The sequence below is a fragment of the Melospiza georgiana genome, chromosome 6 (genome assembly GCF_028018845.1).
Source record: "Melospiza georgiana isolate bMelGeo1 chromosome 6, bMelGeo1.pri, whole genome shotgun sequence".
In the NCBI taxonomy this organism is placed as follows: domain Eukaryota; kingdom Metazoa; phylum Chordata; class Aves; order Passeriformes; family Passerellidae; genus Melospiza; species Melospiza georgiana.
Genome location: NC_080435.1, coordinates 6,824,900 through 6,843,641, shown reverse-complemented (window position 1 = coordinate 6,843,641; position 18,742 = coordinate 6,824,900). Strand labels below are relative to the sequence as shown.

At 47.6% G+C, this 18,742-nt stretch overlaps 1 protein-coding gene across 4 annotated transcripts in view; it reads right to left on the bottom strand.

Annotated features, from left to right (window-relative positions):
• Window positions 1–717: 717 nt before the first annotated feature.
• The window catches only part of CREB3L1 (cAMP responsive element binding protein 3 like 1), a 63,375-nt gene continuing 45,350 nt past the window's right edge, over window positions 718–18,742 (bottom strand). For 2 of the 4 annotated variants that reach the window (XM_058027064.1, XM_058027061.1), the window contains exons 3-12: window positions 16,788–16,948; window positions 15,165–15,243; window positions 14,093–14,253; window positions 13,325–13,474; window positions 12,501–12,559; window positions 10,620–10,688; window positions 8,223–8,322; window positions 4,114–4,234; window positions 3,419–3,662; window positions 718–3,011 (exon numbers count right to left, since the gene is read on the bottom strand). In XM_058027064.1, coding sequence (XP_057883047.1) covers window positions 2,975–3,011; window positions 3,419–3,662; window positions 4,114–4,234; window positions 8,223–8,322; window positions 10,620–10,688; window positions 12,501–12,559; window positions 13,325–13,474; window positions 14,093–14,253; window positions 15,165–15,243; window positions 16,788–16,948 — 1,181 coding nt within the window. In that variant the 3' untranslated portion in view covers window positions 718–2,974. The remainder of the gene's footprint in view (window positions 3,012–3,418; window positions 3,663–4,113; window positions 4,235–8,222; window positions 8,323–10,619; window positions 10,689–12,500; window positions 12,560–13,324; window positions 13,475–14,092; window positions 14,254–15,164; window positions 15,244–16,787; window positions 16,949–18,742) is intronic. The other 2 variants (XM_058027063.1, XM_058027062.1) reach the window with 2 other exon arrangements.

The following is an 18,742-nucleotide window of genomic DNA, read 5'->3' as shown; positions in this document are numbered from 1 at the left end:
GAGGTGGGAGATAAAGACACCTTATAGCATCTTTCAAAGTCACTCCTGCTTAGGCTGCCTTCCAGACATGGAGGGCTGAGTCCAAGGAGTTGCTTCAATGACCAAATTCTAATGAACCCACTTGAAGCTTGCTAGAAAATGAAAATTTGTTTTCTAGACCCTCAGTTACTTTGTGTTTCACACAAAATCAGGACAAAATCTATCCATTTTTTCAAGTATAAATCGACTGTCAGAGGTACAGGCTGACAGCCAGGACCCAGGTAATTTCCCATTTGATTGCAGTTGCTCTGCTTTTACAGGTAATGAAAAGATTTAGGTATTTTTTCAGACAGGATAGGACATCATGCTATGAGCTATGTCTTTGTTGTACAGGCCCCTGCACAGCCTCTTCATTGAAGTAGCTCTTTGCTTCTCATGTACTTTCTTCCATGATCTTTCTCCTCCCAAGAAGACGATAGTGGTACTTCGAGGAGGGGAAAGAAACTGAGGCAGAAGGGTTCTGACTTGTTCAGAACTGCAGAAGAAATGACAATGACAGTGCTGCTGGAAATAAAACATGCAAGTTTGTTTCTAGCCCCTGACATGGAGCAAGAAGTTCCAGTACTGAACCAATTTTGCACATGGCTAGGGAACAGGAGAGGGAGCAGGAGGTGAAGAGCTGTGATGTGGGCTGGTGTGACAACCATGCTTCAATGAAAGCACCTGTCAACCCAGGGCTGATGCTGCATCTTTTTATTTTATTTTTATTTTGCTTCATAAAGCAAATGCAGAGCAAGTGATAGAAGGAGGAAAAAGGGTGGCTTGAAAACAAAACAAAACAAAAACCACAAAAAAACTAAGAGGGAAGAAGCAGCTGCTGGAGTATAAGTGGAAAGTGAGCTGCTACAAGAAAGAAGTTCATAGATGCCAAGCCCGCACTAATTCTTAATAAAATACAATACTGAAAATAGGATCTCAGAGTCTCCAAAATACAATATCTTAAGGGATCGGCAATAATACAAAATAAGTTTCATTATGTACAAACGAGTTCTGCTCTTGATCTCTGTACAACAGTGGGAGTGGGAGGCATGGGGACATGCTCAGTGGAAGTGTTGGGGTGGGGAGGGTGTGCTTGGACCCGGCAGTGGTTCTTTGTGCTGGGGTGGAGGTGCAGAATGGGGAATGCAGTGGTATCTGATGACCAGTGGGTCCTGTGGGGAGAGCAGAGCAATGCTGAAAGCCTTCCTCTTCCTCACCCCACTGGCCACGCATGCACAATTGCAGCCAGCTGTGTCCAAATTTTCCTAAATGACTTGGAGGGGCAAAACCAATTTTCAATAGGGAGAAAAGAAGGATGTGAGGGCTCTTCCCTCACCTCTAAGTCCTTGAACAAGAGCCATCCCATCCTTCCTCTAAAGGAAGCCTTCTCCACTCCCAGTCTGGGGGGAAGAGGAGAGGCTGGGGCAGTGCAGAGTGAGTCGAGGGTGCTTGATGAGAAACAAGCAGAAGAGGAGCCTGCTGTGAGACCTGGCAGAGTGCACAGGGACTCCGTGTTACACATGGGGCAACCTGCCACATCCCAGATCTCCGACACTCGTGTCCCACATTGTCCTTCCATCAAATGGCAGCTGAGGGAATGGAGCGAGGAGACACTTCTGCCTTTTTGCAGGACTTCTGCTGGAGAGGAAGAAGGGTCAGAAATGGGTGCCTGGGTGCTAAAGAGAATGGCATAGGCTTGAGATGATGTCACTTCAACACCAAACTTGGCAAGGCTGGCCTGAAAGGTGGTATGGCAAGAGTTTGCTATCTTTGCTGTCAGCATTTAAAAAGAAGAGGTCTAAAAATGTCTTTGGTGACCCTGGCCAATTCCAACATACCACCTCTTTCCTGACAGATGTACCTGTCTCCAGAAATGCCAGTATGTCCTCAGTGGCTTTCACAACACTATTGTGCACACAGAGGATGTGAGAGGAATGATGGCTAATCTGACAGCCCTCCAATGGGTTGTAGAGCTCTCCTTGGTGGTTCCTAAGAAGACCCCAATTAGGCATGAAGCAGATTCAGGGATGGAGAGCTGGGATAGGGATTGGGTTATGGGAATGTGTTTTTCTCACTCACTCTCAAAGGGGAAGGCTTGCAGAATGGAAAGTGAGAAGACCACTGACCTGGCTAGCACTGCACTGTGGGGCCCAAGCTGGGAACAGAAAGAAAAATACCACCCCTGCCGAAACAGGGGTGCTAAGGGTGGGGAGAAGTGGATTATGAGGGAAAATTGTTCTCTCTTTCAGAGCTCTGGTTACCCAGAAGCTGCTGGCTAATTTTTATGGTGATTTATCTGTCTGGGATCTCTCTCCCCTACTCCGTTTGTGTGCAGATCTTTGCAGATAGTTGGTGTTGAAGTTATGTAGGCATGTCCATCAAAAGAAAACTAGAGCAAGGAAGAACTAGGTTTTCTCTCAATGGAAGCAGAAATATACTAACATATGGAGGGCAAGGAATGAGCTCAAACTCTCCAGAGCCATCTCTCCAGCACCAGCATCACCCACTCCTAAAACCCTCGGGCAGAACAGTCAATCCAGCACTTTCTCTCTCCTTCAGGTGCATCTGATGTAACCAAGAGCCACACATGTGGGGACAGCCCCCTTGGTCTGGAGGCTTTGGGGAGCGAGCTGAATGGTTTATGGACTTTCCCTGATCTCCCTCCTCTCCAAGGTGAGCCCACATCCATAGGGTAGTGCTCATTTAAGCAGGAGGTAAGGCCAGAGAAAAGGGAGTCTCAGGGCTTCTCCAGACAGTTATTGCTGGTTCTGGCAGTCCTGTGACTCCCCTCAGAGAGATCAGCACTAATGGGGATGATGGGGAAGGGGAAGAGCTGAACCCAAGGCCAGTTTAGGAGTGTCTAAATGCAGTGTCCTCTCCTGCCAAGTCCCCTCAGTTGCTTGGTGAGGAGGGAATCCTGCAATCAGACAGATGAGGCCTTGAGGTCCAGCAGCTGCTACAAGAATTCAGTTGTCTCACTGGAGCTTGTCTCCCTGAGAAAAAGAAAAGACAAGACATCAGTCAAGGTTCATTGCAGCCTCCTATGCAAATCCACCTCTCTGTGTGTCCAGCTAGTTTGCTCTGACCAGGATGAACTCCTTCCCCAGGGCACTAAATGGAACACAAACCTGGGACCATATGAGTCATCCAGCCCTCCACATCTTTATGCAAGTGGGACACTGCTTAATGGACAAACTTTTGCTCTAGAAAATGAACTTGTTGAACTTGTTCTTATGCTCCCTGCCAGCACTGGCCTCCTCCAGCCATGGCTATTAGCTGACTGCCTGTCCTGGGTGGCTCAGCTGTCCTTGGCTTGCAGCAGAAGTGACAGACATGCTTGCTGCTTCCCCCCAGACATTGTGCTGTGCTTTGGGCTCAGAAGGTGGCCTCACCAGCTTACCTCTCACGGAACTGCTCTTTGAGGTGGTTGAGAGTTGGGTCACTTTGGTTCTGGTCAGGACCCCCCTGGGTTTTGCTCAGATATTTAGCTGTCTCATGTGTCCTGGCCAGATGAGGCCTTCCTTCTTCAGACTGACTTTTTTTGGCTTCCCACCCCTCAGGATGGTCCATGGTTAGGAAGGAGCTATAGCTCTCTTCTAAGGAGCCAGCACCCTCATCATAGAAAAGGAGGCTCCGTGACTGAACTGGAAAAAAATGAGAGCATTGGTTAACAATGAGGGCAAGATCTCTTGCAATGGGTGTGGGTCATGATGGTGGTTTCAGCACATGCTCACCCAGCCTTATCCATGTGGAGATGTGCAGGATACCCTCCTCCCCCTGGCTTCATGAAGCAAATGCCCCTCTGGACACACAGCCTCTTCAGAAGACAACCAGTCTGCCCTGGGACTTTTGCCTCATGTTCCTTCCTTTGACACTTGCCATGTTTTGGGACAATGGTTAGCATAGAATGACAACAGGCCCAACAAGGAGCTGTTATGGAGTTTGTACCACAAACAGATTAGGAGAATTCCCTTGACACAGTCCCAGCATATGGGGAAGGCACAGAGGTGTGGATGCTATGCCTGATCAGGAAGTGTTGAGAGAAGACCTGGAAATGGTTTGACAAGTTGAAATGGAGGAACACATTAGACTCACTCTTACTAGTTGTGTAAATATCTGGTGCTGGTGTTGCTTTCACTGTCTGTGATGCTGAAGAGAATTCAGGGAGACAGGGCATCAGGGATCCCAGGATCAGAACGAAGCAGAGTGCCAGCACCTAGAAAGGAGATCAGCACAGAGTCAGTGCCACTAGCCATGAAGAAAACTCCCCCCACAGCACAACCACATGAAGATCTGGTCAGACTGACAACTGGGTACCTGTGGTTCCCCAGACAGGGAAGGGGCTTGCTGTGCTAATCTCTGCTGCAAATTCAAGAAGGGAAGCCAGAAACTTCCTCTTGTTGCTTTATTTGGAGTATTTCTGGTTCAATTGTGAGAACGTGCATGTCCTATTGAGGAGAGATAGTGGAAGGCATAGCTGAGAAACAAGCTGAAAAAAGGGAGACTCAACAGAAGGGACAAACTCTGCCTGGACCAAATGGAACCTGACCATTGGCTTAGCAGGAGCTGTTGTGGGCTGTAAAGAAAACAAGTCCACTGGGAGAAATCTGTGAGGTACTACACACAGAGCAAAGTGAATCTACTATCCATGCAAGGACAGAAATGACAGGAAAACTGCTGTTGCCTAATACCTGATATTAAAGATGCAGAATTTTAGGAAAGGTTAAATTTATGCTTGATGGGTAGGTATGCAGGACCATGTGTCAGTGCCTTCTGCTATCAAGCAGAGCAGTCAGAGCTACTAGGCAGTGATAACAGGAGAAAGGTACATGAAATCTCCCCTGAAGTCCCTCAGGTAGGTTTGGAGCTATCTGGAAATTCTGCCATAACAGTAAAGCTTCAGAGTGAAATGCCAGTGCTGATCATAAGGGACTCTACAGAGCTTAGGGAACTGCCAGTACAGAGCAAGAAGGCACACATGGGAAATGGTACAAAGCCAAATTACTGAACACTCATGCACCATGCATGGTCTGTAACTACCTGCTGCCAGCTCAGTGCTCAAACTGAGCAGCCAAAGAGGCAATGCATCTGTTGGTGATTTCTACTACCTATGTATAAACTAGCAAATTTGATCTTGGTGGATGCCTGTGGGGACAGCCAGCAATTGCTTGACTGCTTTTCAGAAAAGTCACCTATTTTAGAATACCTTTGCCTAAGTAATGCACAGAAGCTGGTACATCAAGTTAATTTTGACCACCAGTGGATTGCAGGAGATGTGGAAGATGAAATAGTAACATGGGGATACTGTGTTATATAAAGAAGAATTTTAATTATCCAGACTCTTCATGTCTGGTTTTAAAGTAAGGACGTTAAATGAAGGCAGCATAGATGCTGTGGAAATGTGTCATACCAGGCACATGAAGAATTTAGAATCCTTATTCAACAAAAACAGAGGAAAAAATAAATTCTGAATGGATGTTGCTTGGAATTATCACAGCCAAACACACAACTTGGAGAAAAGGGAGCCAGCCCTGTAAAGTCTGTTCTTTCCTTCTAAAGAAAACCAGGCTTTTTGGGCTGAGAAAGAGCAGTATACTTAACATCTTGCTTTAACATAGCTTTCAGCTGGGGTTTTGCAAAACAGCACTGTTTTTACTGTTTTGTTTCAGGTTAACTCTGATGCTCTGATTCAGTCCTAGTTCAAACTCTACAACACTTCATAACAGTAACTCTTGGCTTGATTCGGAGTAACATTTATGTCACAGCTTTTGACCATCTTATTATTTGACCTCTTAAAATTGAGGAAAATTAACCTAGAGAAGACTACTGCAAAACCATTTGGAAAGGTGGAGGCAAAATTAATAATAAAATAAAAGACATACTGAGAGTGTATTTATCAAAGGTTCACTGTCAAACTGTGAGGAAGTAGCAGATGGAGTAGCAGAGAGATCTGTTACAGATCTGGCAAGATTCAGTGTTTTTAAGCTTGACTTAAATGATGGACTGTATCAAATTTGCAGATGGCAGAGACTACAAGCAGACTGGCTTTTGGTCAGTATTCAAATTTGGAATGATCTTGACCATGGGAAGAAATGGTCCAAGAGAATGCTGGGAAGATATATACAGGCAAATGTGGGGACCTGCTGAGAGCTCTGAGGTGGCAGGAGTGATTAACAGAGGAAATACATCAGTAGCCATGTGTTTCAGCTGTCCTACAGAAGAGGCTCTGGGAGTTAAGGTCAGTGTTACTTTGCAAAGGGCAAATCTCAGCCCAAGCATTATGAACAGGCTTTCTGGCTGGATTTGTACTGGCCTTCAGGTGGAACACTATGCCCAGCTTTGGACCCTATACTTCCAAGAAGATGCAGGGCCATTGGAGAAAATCTGGAATGCAGCTCTGGGAACAATCAGTGATTCAGTAACTCAGCCTTTGAGGGAAAACTGAAGAAATCATGGTGATTTAACAGACCGGACTGAAGGGAGTTGCTCAAAAACAAGAATTTTCAAATATGTAAAATGCAGCTGCCCAAAAGGAGAATAAACAGATCTTGCTTACAATGGGCAGAAGAAGTTCTAATAGGCTTAAGCTGCTGCAAGGGAGATTGAGATGGGATAGCAAGAAAGCTTTATCTGGGAAAGATAACATAGCACTGGAATGGTTTGCTTGAGGAGGCTGAGGACTGCTCACCACTGGAGCCTTCAAGAAGTGGCAGTACAAATATTCAGGAGCAATGACACAGAGCTAAAGAAGAAGGGTAGCCTGCTCCACACCCATGCTGCAAGACACAATGATTCCACATATCTGTCATGATAAGGAATGCTGTATTTGAAAATGGAAAATGAGAACTCAGAGGCTTATGAAAGGAACTAGTCAAAGATAGAAAAGCAAATTACAAATTCTTGGAATGCTTCAAAGCTAGGAAGTCAGAGAGTGGGTGTGTGGGCTGGGATGCCTGCAACAAAGGGAATAGCAAGGAGACATAGGACAATGTTGGGAAGCTAAATTAGATATTATATCAGCCTTTAGCACAGGGGTTGTCTGCAAGGTACCTCTTCTAAAATTGTTTATTCCAGGTAGTAGCATTGAAGAATTGTTGGAGCCAGGGGTGCTCTGATGAGCTGCTGCATTAAGGAGCAATGAGTCACTGGGCTCAGCTGGGTCACACCCAAAAATGTGAAAAGAACTTGGGAATGAAGACAGAGAGCAGGGACAAGAAAAGACAGTCATTAAAATCTGGTCTGACATGGGGGCAGCAAAGAGCAGCAAAAGGTTGAAAGGAGAAAGTGCTTGAAATTACAGAGCAGGGCTCTGGAACCAAGAAAACTCATTGAACCAGGACCAAAAAACAATCCCTCAGGACACTGAGGGTGCTGAGAAAGTGGGGCAAGTACCTCACCATCTGTTTGCATTTTGTGACTGCTAACAGTACAGAAGTGATAACCAGATATAGATAACTAATTCTGACAAATTTGTCACAAGCAGCTACTATGACAATCCTGCAAAGACATCACAGGGGTGAAGATTATATTTTACTATGGATCATAAATTTCCCCCAGAAAAAAAAGAGAGATGAAGATTAAGCAATTTGTTCTATTTATGGCTACACACTGGCCTGCTCTAAAACTCCTCAATGAAGCCAATATTTATTAACCATGATCCTCCACGATGAGGCAAACAGGGATTACCAAAACAACAGACAACCCCGAATTATTATGGTTAGTCAAAAGGACAAAGAGAATTCCAGCTGGATTTAACAAAGCCTATGTGGAGGCATAGCAAGAACAGATGCCATTTCTTGCTGATAAACACAAGGTAATGCCCACTGGGATGAATACTTGGAGTGTTCATCTGCCCTGCTGAGTTAAACATTAAGCATTACCAGCTCAGCAAAAGAAAACTCTGCCCATTACAATGGAATCTCATTGAAGATTTTTGCTGAATGGCTAATAGCTAATGAAAAGCAAACAAAGTGCTTTTTTGCCCAAAGAAGAAGGCAGTGAAAATGCAGGAATTATTCTAACGTTGTTGCATAAACAACTGATGTATGTATGACACAGGGCCCAGCTCTGGTAAATATAACACAATAGGAAAGAGCAGATGTAACTGACAACAGAGCTGGACAGGAAAGAGGGCAGAGACAGGCAATCAACAAAGCTGTCTGGAGAAGCATGGCCAATAAGGAAGATGGAAATGAAGCTTATACCATTAGACAGGTCCCAGTCTGCGTGGAAGCCATTTTATAAGGTCTGGAGACTTTCCCAGCTACCAGAGCCTGAAGCTTCTGTAACTGCTGGAGCAGAGTCCTGTGAGAGGAAACAATGCATATCAAAACTTAATAAGGAGGTAGAAGCCAGTAAGTGACCCAAGAATACCACTACCTGCTTCACATTGTACCTTGATTTTCCCTTCTTGTGAAAACAAGTATCTCCCGTTTGCTGTATATTGCTTAAGTTCTCTGACCAAACAGGCTTGGGAAACAAGAAACAAAAAAGGGTCTTATCAGTGGATCCACCACCACCTTCACAGCACCTACCCACTATTATGAATGACTATTATTTAGGGCTTCTGGGTGCCTGAAAGCCCAGCCAGTGAATTCCCAGAGCAGTGGAGAGCCAGCATACCATGAAAACCAAGCTCTGGCATGGAGGCTGAACTTTGTAGACAGGTCAGACCTTTAGCACAGGCTTGCCTGCTCCCACTTCATTCAGAGACACATACTCTGAAGCTCGACTTGTGCCCCAAACTGTGGTGGAGAGAGAAGTAAGAAACAGTTGTGATCCCCTTGAGCTTCTTCAGTCTTGGCAAATTCTGCAGAGGAATGTAGGCAAAGCCAAATCTTGAGTTTAGCAATTAATTAATTCTCTGACTGCCCTGGCTGGAACACATGCTAAGGTCTCTCTGCCCCATTTAACTGTTCATGGGCATCTGCACACATAATACAAAACAGTGGTAGGTGTTACCAAGAGCTACTGAGCCCTTCACTGAGCTGGGGAAGGAATCTGGGATGAGGGAGACTACAGAGTGCACAGTTCCCAAGAGTTGCATACTATTGAAATGGAGGCTATTGCTGACTTTCCCTCTGGGAGCACTGACTGTTTTACACAAATATGTTTGAGCTTTCATAAAATGCCAGGTCCTGGAACCAGGAGATTGCAGGAGATTCCCAGCTTTATCCCTTTCCAAATCCTGTTTTTCTCCCTGTACATGTGGAGGGAGAGAAGCACAGAGTGTCCCACTGGCAGTGCTCAAAAACCAAACCAAATTAGAAGGAACACAATGTGTATTTTAGGGGAAAAATTAAAATCTCTTGGCTTTTAGGACAGTTTCCTCATTTTTCAGGGTGGGGCTCACACTTTTTCAGCAGGAGAGCTGCCCACACTCCCAGAGAGGCCAGGGGGTAAGATGTGCCCCATGCATGAGAGCAGCTAAGCAGCTGTATCTCTGGCAGACAGGAGAGACCTCTGGCTCTCACACACCTCAGCCAGACCATGCCTGGCAAGCCCCAGTCCCAGCTCCACTGTCAGGCCTGGAAGCCAAGGCCACTGCACTCGTGTGGTGGATGGGAAAAAGGTATGTAGTGAAGCCCCTAGGAGTCCTCCATGAGCTGACATGGCAGCTGAGGAGTGGGTGAGGAACTGGCTCTCTGGCTGTGGCTCTCCCCTGCAAACTAAGCTGATAAAAAATGGAGCTATAGAGACAAGCATCCTCTGCAGTTTACCCTGCCCTTGCTCACACCTGTTGTGCCCAGTAAGAGGGAGCAGAGCTGGGCTCTCCTCTAGCTCTGGCTGCCCTTCCCCACTGCAGGGTGGAAATCTTCATTATTTGCTTCCAAGGAAGCAAATTCCCCTGGTAATTGATGGGCCAGCTCTGCATATAAAAAGCACAAGTGCTCACCAGAGCTTTGAGTGAGGAAACCCAGAGTCTTGGGTGAGAGAACTTTGGGGCTGTGGGAGCCAGCTTGCTCCTTTCAGGTGAGCAGTAGCAGCAGATGAGACAGAGATTCTTTGGTCTTGCTATGCCCAAAAGAGGCTGAGAAAGGGCTGGAATACCACATGCACAACAAATTGCCCTGGATTTGGTGGGAGTTGGGATCTCTGCTTTTATTAGAAGAATGGGCTTTCCCTGTATTCACTGAGCCTGTTCAGCTTTCTCAAGAGAAACCTGAAACAGCCACACTATGCCCAGGGCATTTTATTTCTCTGAAGGGCGCAAAAGCAGAAACAGTGGGTCTGAGAGGCTGCTGGGGCCTCCCTTAATGCATCTGCCCTGGACACAGACGGAGCCCTGGAGGGGAATAGAGAAGGCAGCATGAGCCCAAAGGATTGCAGGGAGAAGGACAAAGTGACATGGGAAACATGCCTTCCCTCCCTCCCCTTGCTGTGGAGTGTCCTGGCATCCCAACACAAACATTCCAGCTCGCTAACCAAACCCAGCTGCGTCCTCGCCGTCCTGGGCTCCAAAGCAGCGCCTGGCCAAGCAGCACCGTGCAGGAGCTGGAGCAGCCTGCTTTTCTCTCCTTGTGCCCCCGCTCCAGCACTCCTGACTTCCATTCCTACCCACCCTGCCCTACCCACAGAGGGCCAAGTCTAGCTCCTCTTACCTGTTTGCATTTTCTAAGGTCTCCACTTTTTTCCAGAGTTCATTGTTTTCTGTTGTGTATGTTTCTACCCTATGGGAATAAAACCCACAGCCAGTTAGTCACAAAGGCCAGAGAGATTAAGACAATGCAGTCCTTGCTTTTCATGGGGTATGGAGGCTCAGTGGCTTAATCTGTCACCTGGAGATATGGTCCTGAAATCAAATGTTACTTGGCCCACCTTGCTGCTGCCAGCCCCAATGGAGCAGGGATGAGACTGCAGGTTGACAGTTACATGCGACAGTTCCCAGTTCAGCCTCTTCTGAGGGTTGGGAGAGACAGTAGCACCTGGTTACAGGCAGGTCAAGTCAGGACAGACTCAAAGTTATGCAGGCATTTCCATCACTTCCAAACCCCTCTAAGAAGCATGAAAAAGGAGGAGGGGAACAAAGTCAAACCCCTCCCTGAGAAACTGCCCTGGGCTCTGCGCCCTGGCTGTGAAATCCAGGCCGCTCTGTGCAAACGCTGGGCCAGCTCCGACTGCAGGCACTTGAGGGCAGCAGAGAACCTGCAGGCTCCTTCTCACGGCTTCCGACGGGAAAGTGGTTGGGCTGCAGCTGGGACAAGGGAAGGGGAGTGCCTCCAGGTCGGGAGAAAAGCAAGCCAGATAGAGACGCAGCCTGATCCTGCTGGAGGTTTGCAGCACAGCCTTTGAACCAGGCGTTCCGTGCAAAAACTGGGCTTCCAGCAGAAGTGTCAAATTGAATGGGGAAGGGCCCAAGTACAGGCTTTGACAAACCACGTTTTAGTAAGCCAAGCTGACCAAAGACATGTTCTGTTAAAAAAAAAAAAAAAAATCACTGAATGCTGCTTTTGGTTCACATTTAAACCTGGCATTGTTTGAAAGCCATCTGTCATAGCAATGCTCTAGCGTAACAAACTGCTTAGTACATAGAGGCACCACAGCCACATCTGGGGAGGAGGCCCCAGCACCAAACGCCCTGGACCTGCCCTTTGAGCGAGGTCAGCCAGCTCCCCAGCCCTGACTTGAAGGTCCCCATATGGGACACTAGCTGGAGGTGATGTGCTCTGGTGCCTGGACATACCCATGCACGCTGAGGCCCCTTGAATCATCTGCTTTAATTGAGCATTTCTGTGCAACTAGAGAAGATAAATACATCAGGGAGAAGAGTTAATTGAAGTTGGGTTTGGGGGCTGTTTTTTCCATTTGCTGATCTCAGATGGTGTTAGTAACTGGGAAGAAGATAGTCATTATACAGAAACATTAATTTGTGCCTGGATTGCAGCATTCTTCTTTGCCTGGGAATGTGCATTAGGGGTTGCTAGCATAGGAGTTTTCTACCCAGTCAGTGTCATGTGACTGGGTTAGGCCCGCCATACATAGGAGAAAAACAAGGTTGCAAGGAGAAAAACAAAGCTAATGCAGAGAGTGGAAGTGGGGGAGAGTGGGGAACAACTGTAATGCAAGGTTTTTCTTGCTGTCAAGTGTTTGTGTGTCTGACTTCATGGGAACAGAGGGGGAAAAAGCCATGATCAGTGCCCTCCAACAGCTTGCCACTTATGGGACAGACAAAATAGAGGCAACTTCTCATGGGGAAACCCAAAATCCCACCTTGTTGGCAGCCAAAACAGTCTGTCTTTTGCAGGGGACCAGCCAAATGAAGCAGTTGGAAACACAAATTTTCTTGCCCAATCTTTATCCCGCAAGAGGATTTCTAGGAGGGAGGAGAGTAGGGGCAAGATCCCAAACCAAACTCCTGGGCAGCCAGCCTTGCAAGGAATTGTATTTTTTGAGCAATTCAGAGACAAAATACTAGAAAGGCGGTCTATGCGTGGTCAGGATTCCTTTTTTCAAAATAAGACTGAGAAGAAGAAGAAACTTACTTTTTCTCTAGACATTCCACATACTCTTTCTTCTTTCTGCGGCTCTCCTGAGCAGAGATCTGTGAGGGGGGCAGAGGGGAGTCAGTATCATAAGTCTCTGGATGTTTTTTTGTGGCTCATGCATCTTGTCTGTCTCCTGCACACACAGCATCCTAAAGGCAAATGGGGAGTTGCCTTCCTGCTGATCTCTAGGCCAAAACTGGGGGGCATTGATGCTGTAGGTATGCAGCTCTCCTTGGCTTGTAACCTGCAACCATTTGTTGCATTATGCCCTTTGATGCCCTGCCAAAAGCATCTTCAGGGTTGCATTCCACTCCACTGACTCACACGGGTATGTGCTGTGGCCATTTGGGCTGATTCTGCACCAGGCCACTTCTGAGTCACTGGGTGATTAGTTCAGTCTCACCATTTCTCCCACAGGATGCTTTCTAATCCCAGTCTAAAGTATCACAGCCTCTGCCTGGTTAGTTAGAACACTCTGCATCACCCATCCCGCACCATGCAATGGCTTTGGTTTCCCTGTCCTAGCAACAAGGCCTGACCTGACCAGTTTGTCTGATCTGGAGACCCTATCCCACACCACATACTCCCAGGAGCTGTACTGGAAGCCACACTTCCAAGGTGTGGCTGTATGCAAAGCATGCAAGCAGAGATGCTCTTTGGCACCTTTTTGTGGGTTGGGAGGCTCATGCTAGTGTACCAAAGGCACGATCCCACCTTTTCTGAGCTGCAGTGGCACTGAGGAGGTGAGGGTAACTACAGCACTGGGCAGCCTAAGATGCTCTGGAATCATGGGAAATAAATGATTCATTTTTTGCAGTCACCTTGTTCTTGATTTTCCTCCTGACCCTCTTCAGTGCTTTCTCCTCTGCTTTGGTGAGGGGCAGCTTGGTAGGAATGGGGTAACCCTCTGCAATCAAGGTACGCTTCTCTTCTTCAGTCAAGAGCAGTGGGCCAGAGGTTCCTTGTAACTTCTGAAACACACAGAGAGCATTCATCAGTGTCAGCAAGGAGTTCTACCCCAGTGATCCTCCTTAAGGCCTTGCAGAGCAGCCAGAGGCTGTACACATCAGAATGGAATACACTGCTGCCCACTGACGCCAAACAGGTGCAGGGCAGTGCTCTTTCCTACTCTCAACCTGATCTGGGGGCACAACTCAGCAAGCAACTTCTTTCCTCTTTTACTTGGGAGGGCATCTGTTCCTTCATAGAGAGGCTGGCTACACACTTGCACACCTGCCAACAAACTTCTGGGCAACAGTTAAAATGGTCTGGTTACTGGAATTCTTGGTAATTCCTCTCTCATTAGCCTTCTCAGAAAGTCCTGTTAGTGCATAGGCCACTTCCCAAAGTATGGATGAAAGACAGCACCTGCTAAAACAAAGTAGATGCTGGTAGATATGCAAGATTCGTTGTGCATCTTCTCACTCCTGTAAGCATTTACCCTTGTGCGAAGACATCGCATTGCCTTGACAGAGCATTTCAGCTTGGAGACCTTAGCAAGGGCAGGAACCTCCACATAAGCCCTGGAAATCCTACAAACCCCTCTGAGCAGCAAGGAAGCCTGTGTCCCAGCCCTGTTGCCTCCTTACATGTGGTGCTGTGAGGAGAGGTGAGGAGGAGATGGCAGTAGAAGAGCGAGCAGCAGGCCGGGCTGGGCTGGAGGGAGGCAGGGACCGAGGGCTCTGAGATCCGTCACTGTCACTGCCATGGCTGCTAGGTGGAGTTGGAGGCATCTGCACCAGGTCATCTACTGAGGAATAAGGAGATCAAGTCAATGGCTCTCATGTCAGCCTGTTGGTACAGGCATAGGGTTATGCCCCCTGCCATAACACAGGGCTGAAAGGAGAGGATGATGAATTTCAGAAGATGGGGTGAGCCTGAGAAAAAGGCTTGATTGAGCACTGCCCAAGACAGAGGTTAGACTGACCTCAAATGTGCTAAACTAGGAACTGCAGAGGAGCTGGCAGGGCTTTGCCAAGGAACTGAAGGTATTTACAAAGCAATAAGGTGCTCCAGTGTCAACCAGAAAGAAGTAAAAAGCCTGTGATGTTTTGCTCCATAGCCTGTTCACAAGTACAGGAAGCTCTGTGAGAGCAGAGCTCTTCCAAAAGCACGGCAGGGCTCACACACTTGCCAGCACACTTGATCCAACGGAGCTCCGGTCACTCAGTTGGTTTCCAAGCACTTGAAAACTGTCCCCACTTTGTACTGGAGAGCCCTAGGGGCCTTAATGGAGGTGGGAATATGCCTAAGGAATGTTTCTCTGCGGCAGTGGGAGTTCCCATAGTGCTTTCATTTGTGCATCGGCAGATTTTCAGATGCTTGGGTTTCTTTCAAATTAAACTGGATCCTGAATTTCCTGACTTTCAGATGGTTATTTTTGGATAGCTCTACAGTCTCTCTGAGGATTTTAAAGGCACTCTTGCATATTTCCAACTCTGAAGTAGCCTGTTTTGCCTGGGAGTCCCTGTCTGAACAATTTTGTTTGTGGCTCCTGATGCAGACACTGATCTGAGTTAGAACAGTGCCCACTCTTCTGGTGTTCTCTGCCCCAGTGCTACCTTATATGCACAGCTCTGCCTTTAGGTGTTGTCTTTCTGCCCTGTATATAACAATCTATAGCTGAGTAATATAGTTGACCAGGAAATTCTATCTTCTTACCTGTAGGTACATTTAGAAACTGGTTCACCTCTTTGGGTTCAGCTTTGATCACAGGTGCTGGAGTCATTTCTATAGGAACCTGTGGAAGAGAAGCACAAAGAGCTCTTGGCCACTGCCACATCCCCTGCCCAGAAGGCTCCCACCAGTTCTGTCCATAGCCACTGGCCAACTGCTGCCTGTCCTGCCCCATCTCACAGCTCTGCCCCAGAGGAGCCTCTCACCACGGAGGAAACCAAGAGTTCAAACATAAGCCCCTGAAGTCTCAGTTGCTGGGCACACAGAGTGCAAACACATTTACAGAGGAAGTGGCACTGGAAGATGGATGTGCTGCCAAGCAATGCACTGAGCTGAGTATCTCCAAAAGGGAGACAACTTTTATTCTTGGCAATTCTTCCTTTGATAGAGCCAGACAGTGTAATTTAAACCAACCCCTGTATTACCATGGGAAGTCCTTCTTTGATCTGCCTTCATTATAAATGGGAGTATAGAGGTTGTACAGAAACAGAACAACCATGCTGCCCTGTTCATGTGACTTTCACCAGGGACACTGGGCAACTGTTTTCAATTGGAGGGGACTGAGAGCTGAATAAAGAGTAGATTTACTCCCATCTGTGTTATGCTGCCCCTCAGCCTCCTGGCTTGCCAGCCCCCAGCCCACCATAGGGTGGAGTTTTTACACTAAACAGACACATTGCAAACTCCTCCAGACTGTAAACACAGCTGAGAGAGCACCATGGTATGGCTGCTGAGCATACACAGCAGAGATTGGAGGGCACAGCAAGTTCAAGCTGTGTAAATAATAGAGGAAGTTTGTGCACAGTTTTGGCTGGAAGAACCCATTTGTTTTGGATGGTTGTTTAAATAGGAAGATGTTCAACATGAGTGAAAAAAGGAACTGAACCCCAGAGATGTTCTACTGTTATCTACTGAGCTGCTACAAGATAGGCAAGGTCTGTGTGAGACTGGTCAGACCTTCTCATCCAACACAGTTGGACTCAAGGCCAGCTGAACTAAGCCCTCAACTTACACCCACATACCTCCTTCAGACAAACAGACTTCTTAAAGAACCTAGATATGACCAAAAGAGTTGGCCCCTTGTTACACAGAAATAATAAATCCTGCTGCTTCATAGGAAAAGGCAAGCAGGACCTAGAGTGGGACCAACATTTCCAGTGAGCAGCTCCAAAGAGTGAGAGGCCATGTGACAAGTCCAAAGCCATGAAAAAGACAGTGGCAGAGCAGGGGTCTATGTGGAGGAATAGTGAGGTCACTGGCATTGCATTAATTGACAGTGTTCTCTGAAAAATGAAAATAAGCCAAGAGTGGCTACAGAGATACTGGCATATTGGAGGGGGCAGATCTCCAGTAGGTGCAAGCTTAGAGCTTTTGGCTTTTGTGCCAAGGAAACATGCTTATTTTTAACCAAGATTGTAAAGCCTTCTGGGCTGCCATTTCAAGAGGAGAATGACAAATAATAGAGTGTCTGGGCTTTGTAACATCTTCTTCTGTCTGTTCAGTAGCTAAATCACCTTGCAGGACCCTGCAGTCTCATGTTGCATCTGCACCACCAGGGGTGCTGCTGTGTGAGAGCCCAGGTTCCCAACACATCTTAGATGGGCTCACCTCCTCAGGGAGTGGCAGTCTCTGCAGAGGGTTGAGGTTCAGCACTGGTATGGAGCTGGCAGGTAGCTGGGACTCAGGCAGGTCTAGAGGCAGGTTCTGTTCCTGTTTCACCATGATGGAGCATAGTTTGGGCCCCAGTGACCACACTCCATTCTCCAGCTCTGAAACATGCACAACGTGAGAGTCAAACTCCAGCAAGAGGAAGGCAAGGAGAAAAGAAGCCATGCAGACAGCTTCCTCTGACTGAGGAGGCTGCCTCTCCAAGTTCAGCACTGTCACCACACAAGCATGTGTGCTGACTGTGTACACAACACAGAGTAAAAAAGGGAATGAACCCCCAGTGTGTGCTCCCCAGTGTGTGGGGAGCAGACAGGACAGAGATAGAGGAATTGTGTCTCTGCTGGGCTCTGACTGTACAGCCCAAGCTCTGGAGAACAGTTGCAGGGTTTCTCCCCCCAGTAATGTCTAGGTCTCATCCTCTGGAGTTTATTTATATTTAGGGTTCAGTGAGAGGAGGATGCTGGGCTGTTGCTCCATAGGCAGCATGGCCAGCATCACAGATCTGCCAGGTGATTTACCAAGAATAGCACCATCTCTGTGCTGGTGAGCTGGTGAGAGAGCAAGCATGATGACAGTGAAAGGCTGGCAATGCTGCTTTGGCCACCTGATGATGTTGTGCCAAGTACCAGGGCTTTGCTGCATGACAGAAGAGGAAGGAGGTCTATTTCTGTGGAAGGAAGCCCACTGCTGCACCTGCTTGTGAGGCTCCTTCCACAGCTGCTCCCCTCAGTCTCACCTCTGAGACTCTCTTCTCTACCCTGAGCTGCTCAGGGGACTGCTGTCCACAGCTGTACCCTGCTGCCATTGCTGGCAGGGACAAGAAGCACCAGTGAGGGAAAGGGAATGTCTGAAGAGAAATGAATGGAGCCGTGGGGACATGCTCCCCTTGCCTCCTGCCTGCTCTGTCCCATGCACATCTGTGGTGTGAGCCTGGCTTGCCCATCTGGGATCTCTACTTCCCATGCAGATGGGAAAAGGACTGCTAGGCAGGAGAGCTGCCTGGGCTCTGCTCTAAACTTTCAGTCTTTGCTCTTCAAATACTTCAGCCTGCCAAAAGGCTACTCCCAGCCAGCCTGCAGCCTTGCACCCTCCTTCCTAATCCTCATCCATTCCCTTTCCCTTTTTATCTGACAAGTAAAAATACATTTGGCTTGACATTGGACAGACTATTGCTAAGTGTGTCACCAGAGAGAGCTCCAGTTGCCTCCACAAGGCCACAGTCTGACTCACTCTCTAACCTCTCTGCACTGCTCTCTGCATGCAACACTCTCAGTCAGGCCCAGGGATGTTGCCTAGCTGTCTGCTGCCCAGAGCAGTTCTGCAGTGCAGGCCTCAGTCCAGAAGATGTCCCGGCAAGAGGAGAGAGGGAGAAAGGTCTTTCTCTGCTCCAGAAAAGCCTGCACAAAGAAGAGTACAAACAAGCAGCTGTTGACATGGGAGCTGCCATCTGATCTAATTTAAACATATGTTAACATTGTCTTTGCCCTACTCAGCCTCTGTTTTCAGGAGAGGCCAGGGCAGAATCCTGCCTCTGGCCTTTGCTTGGACAGAGTGGTGTTAAAGCCCAGACAAGAATTCTATATGATAACACAGTGTTGGCCTTGCCAATGGAATATGTTGTTTTCCTGTCTTTGGTCTAGCACCTCTTATTTCTGCCCAGCAAGTCTCTCTAGCAGATGTTCATTCCTTCCAGCTGCCTCTGTGACTGGACGTTGTCAAGCACAGAGGCAGATCCTGTGGCTGCTGTCTGTGTGTCTCAGCTGTGAGTGCTGCCCTCAGTGCTGCTGGATTGCTTTCTAGAGCTTCCCACAATGCAGCAGGGCTAATGTCATCAGGCAGCATCTCAGGCAGGCGTGCACTGTACAGCTGAGACAACACAGAGCCTACTGAGCAGA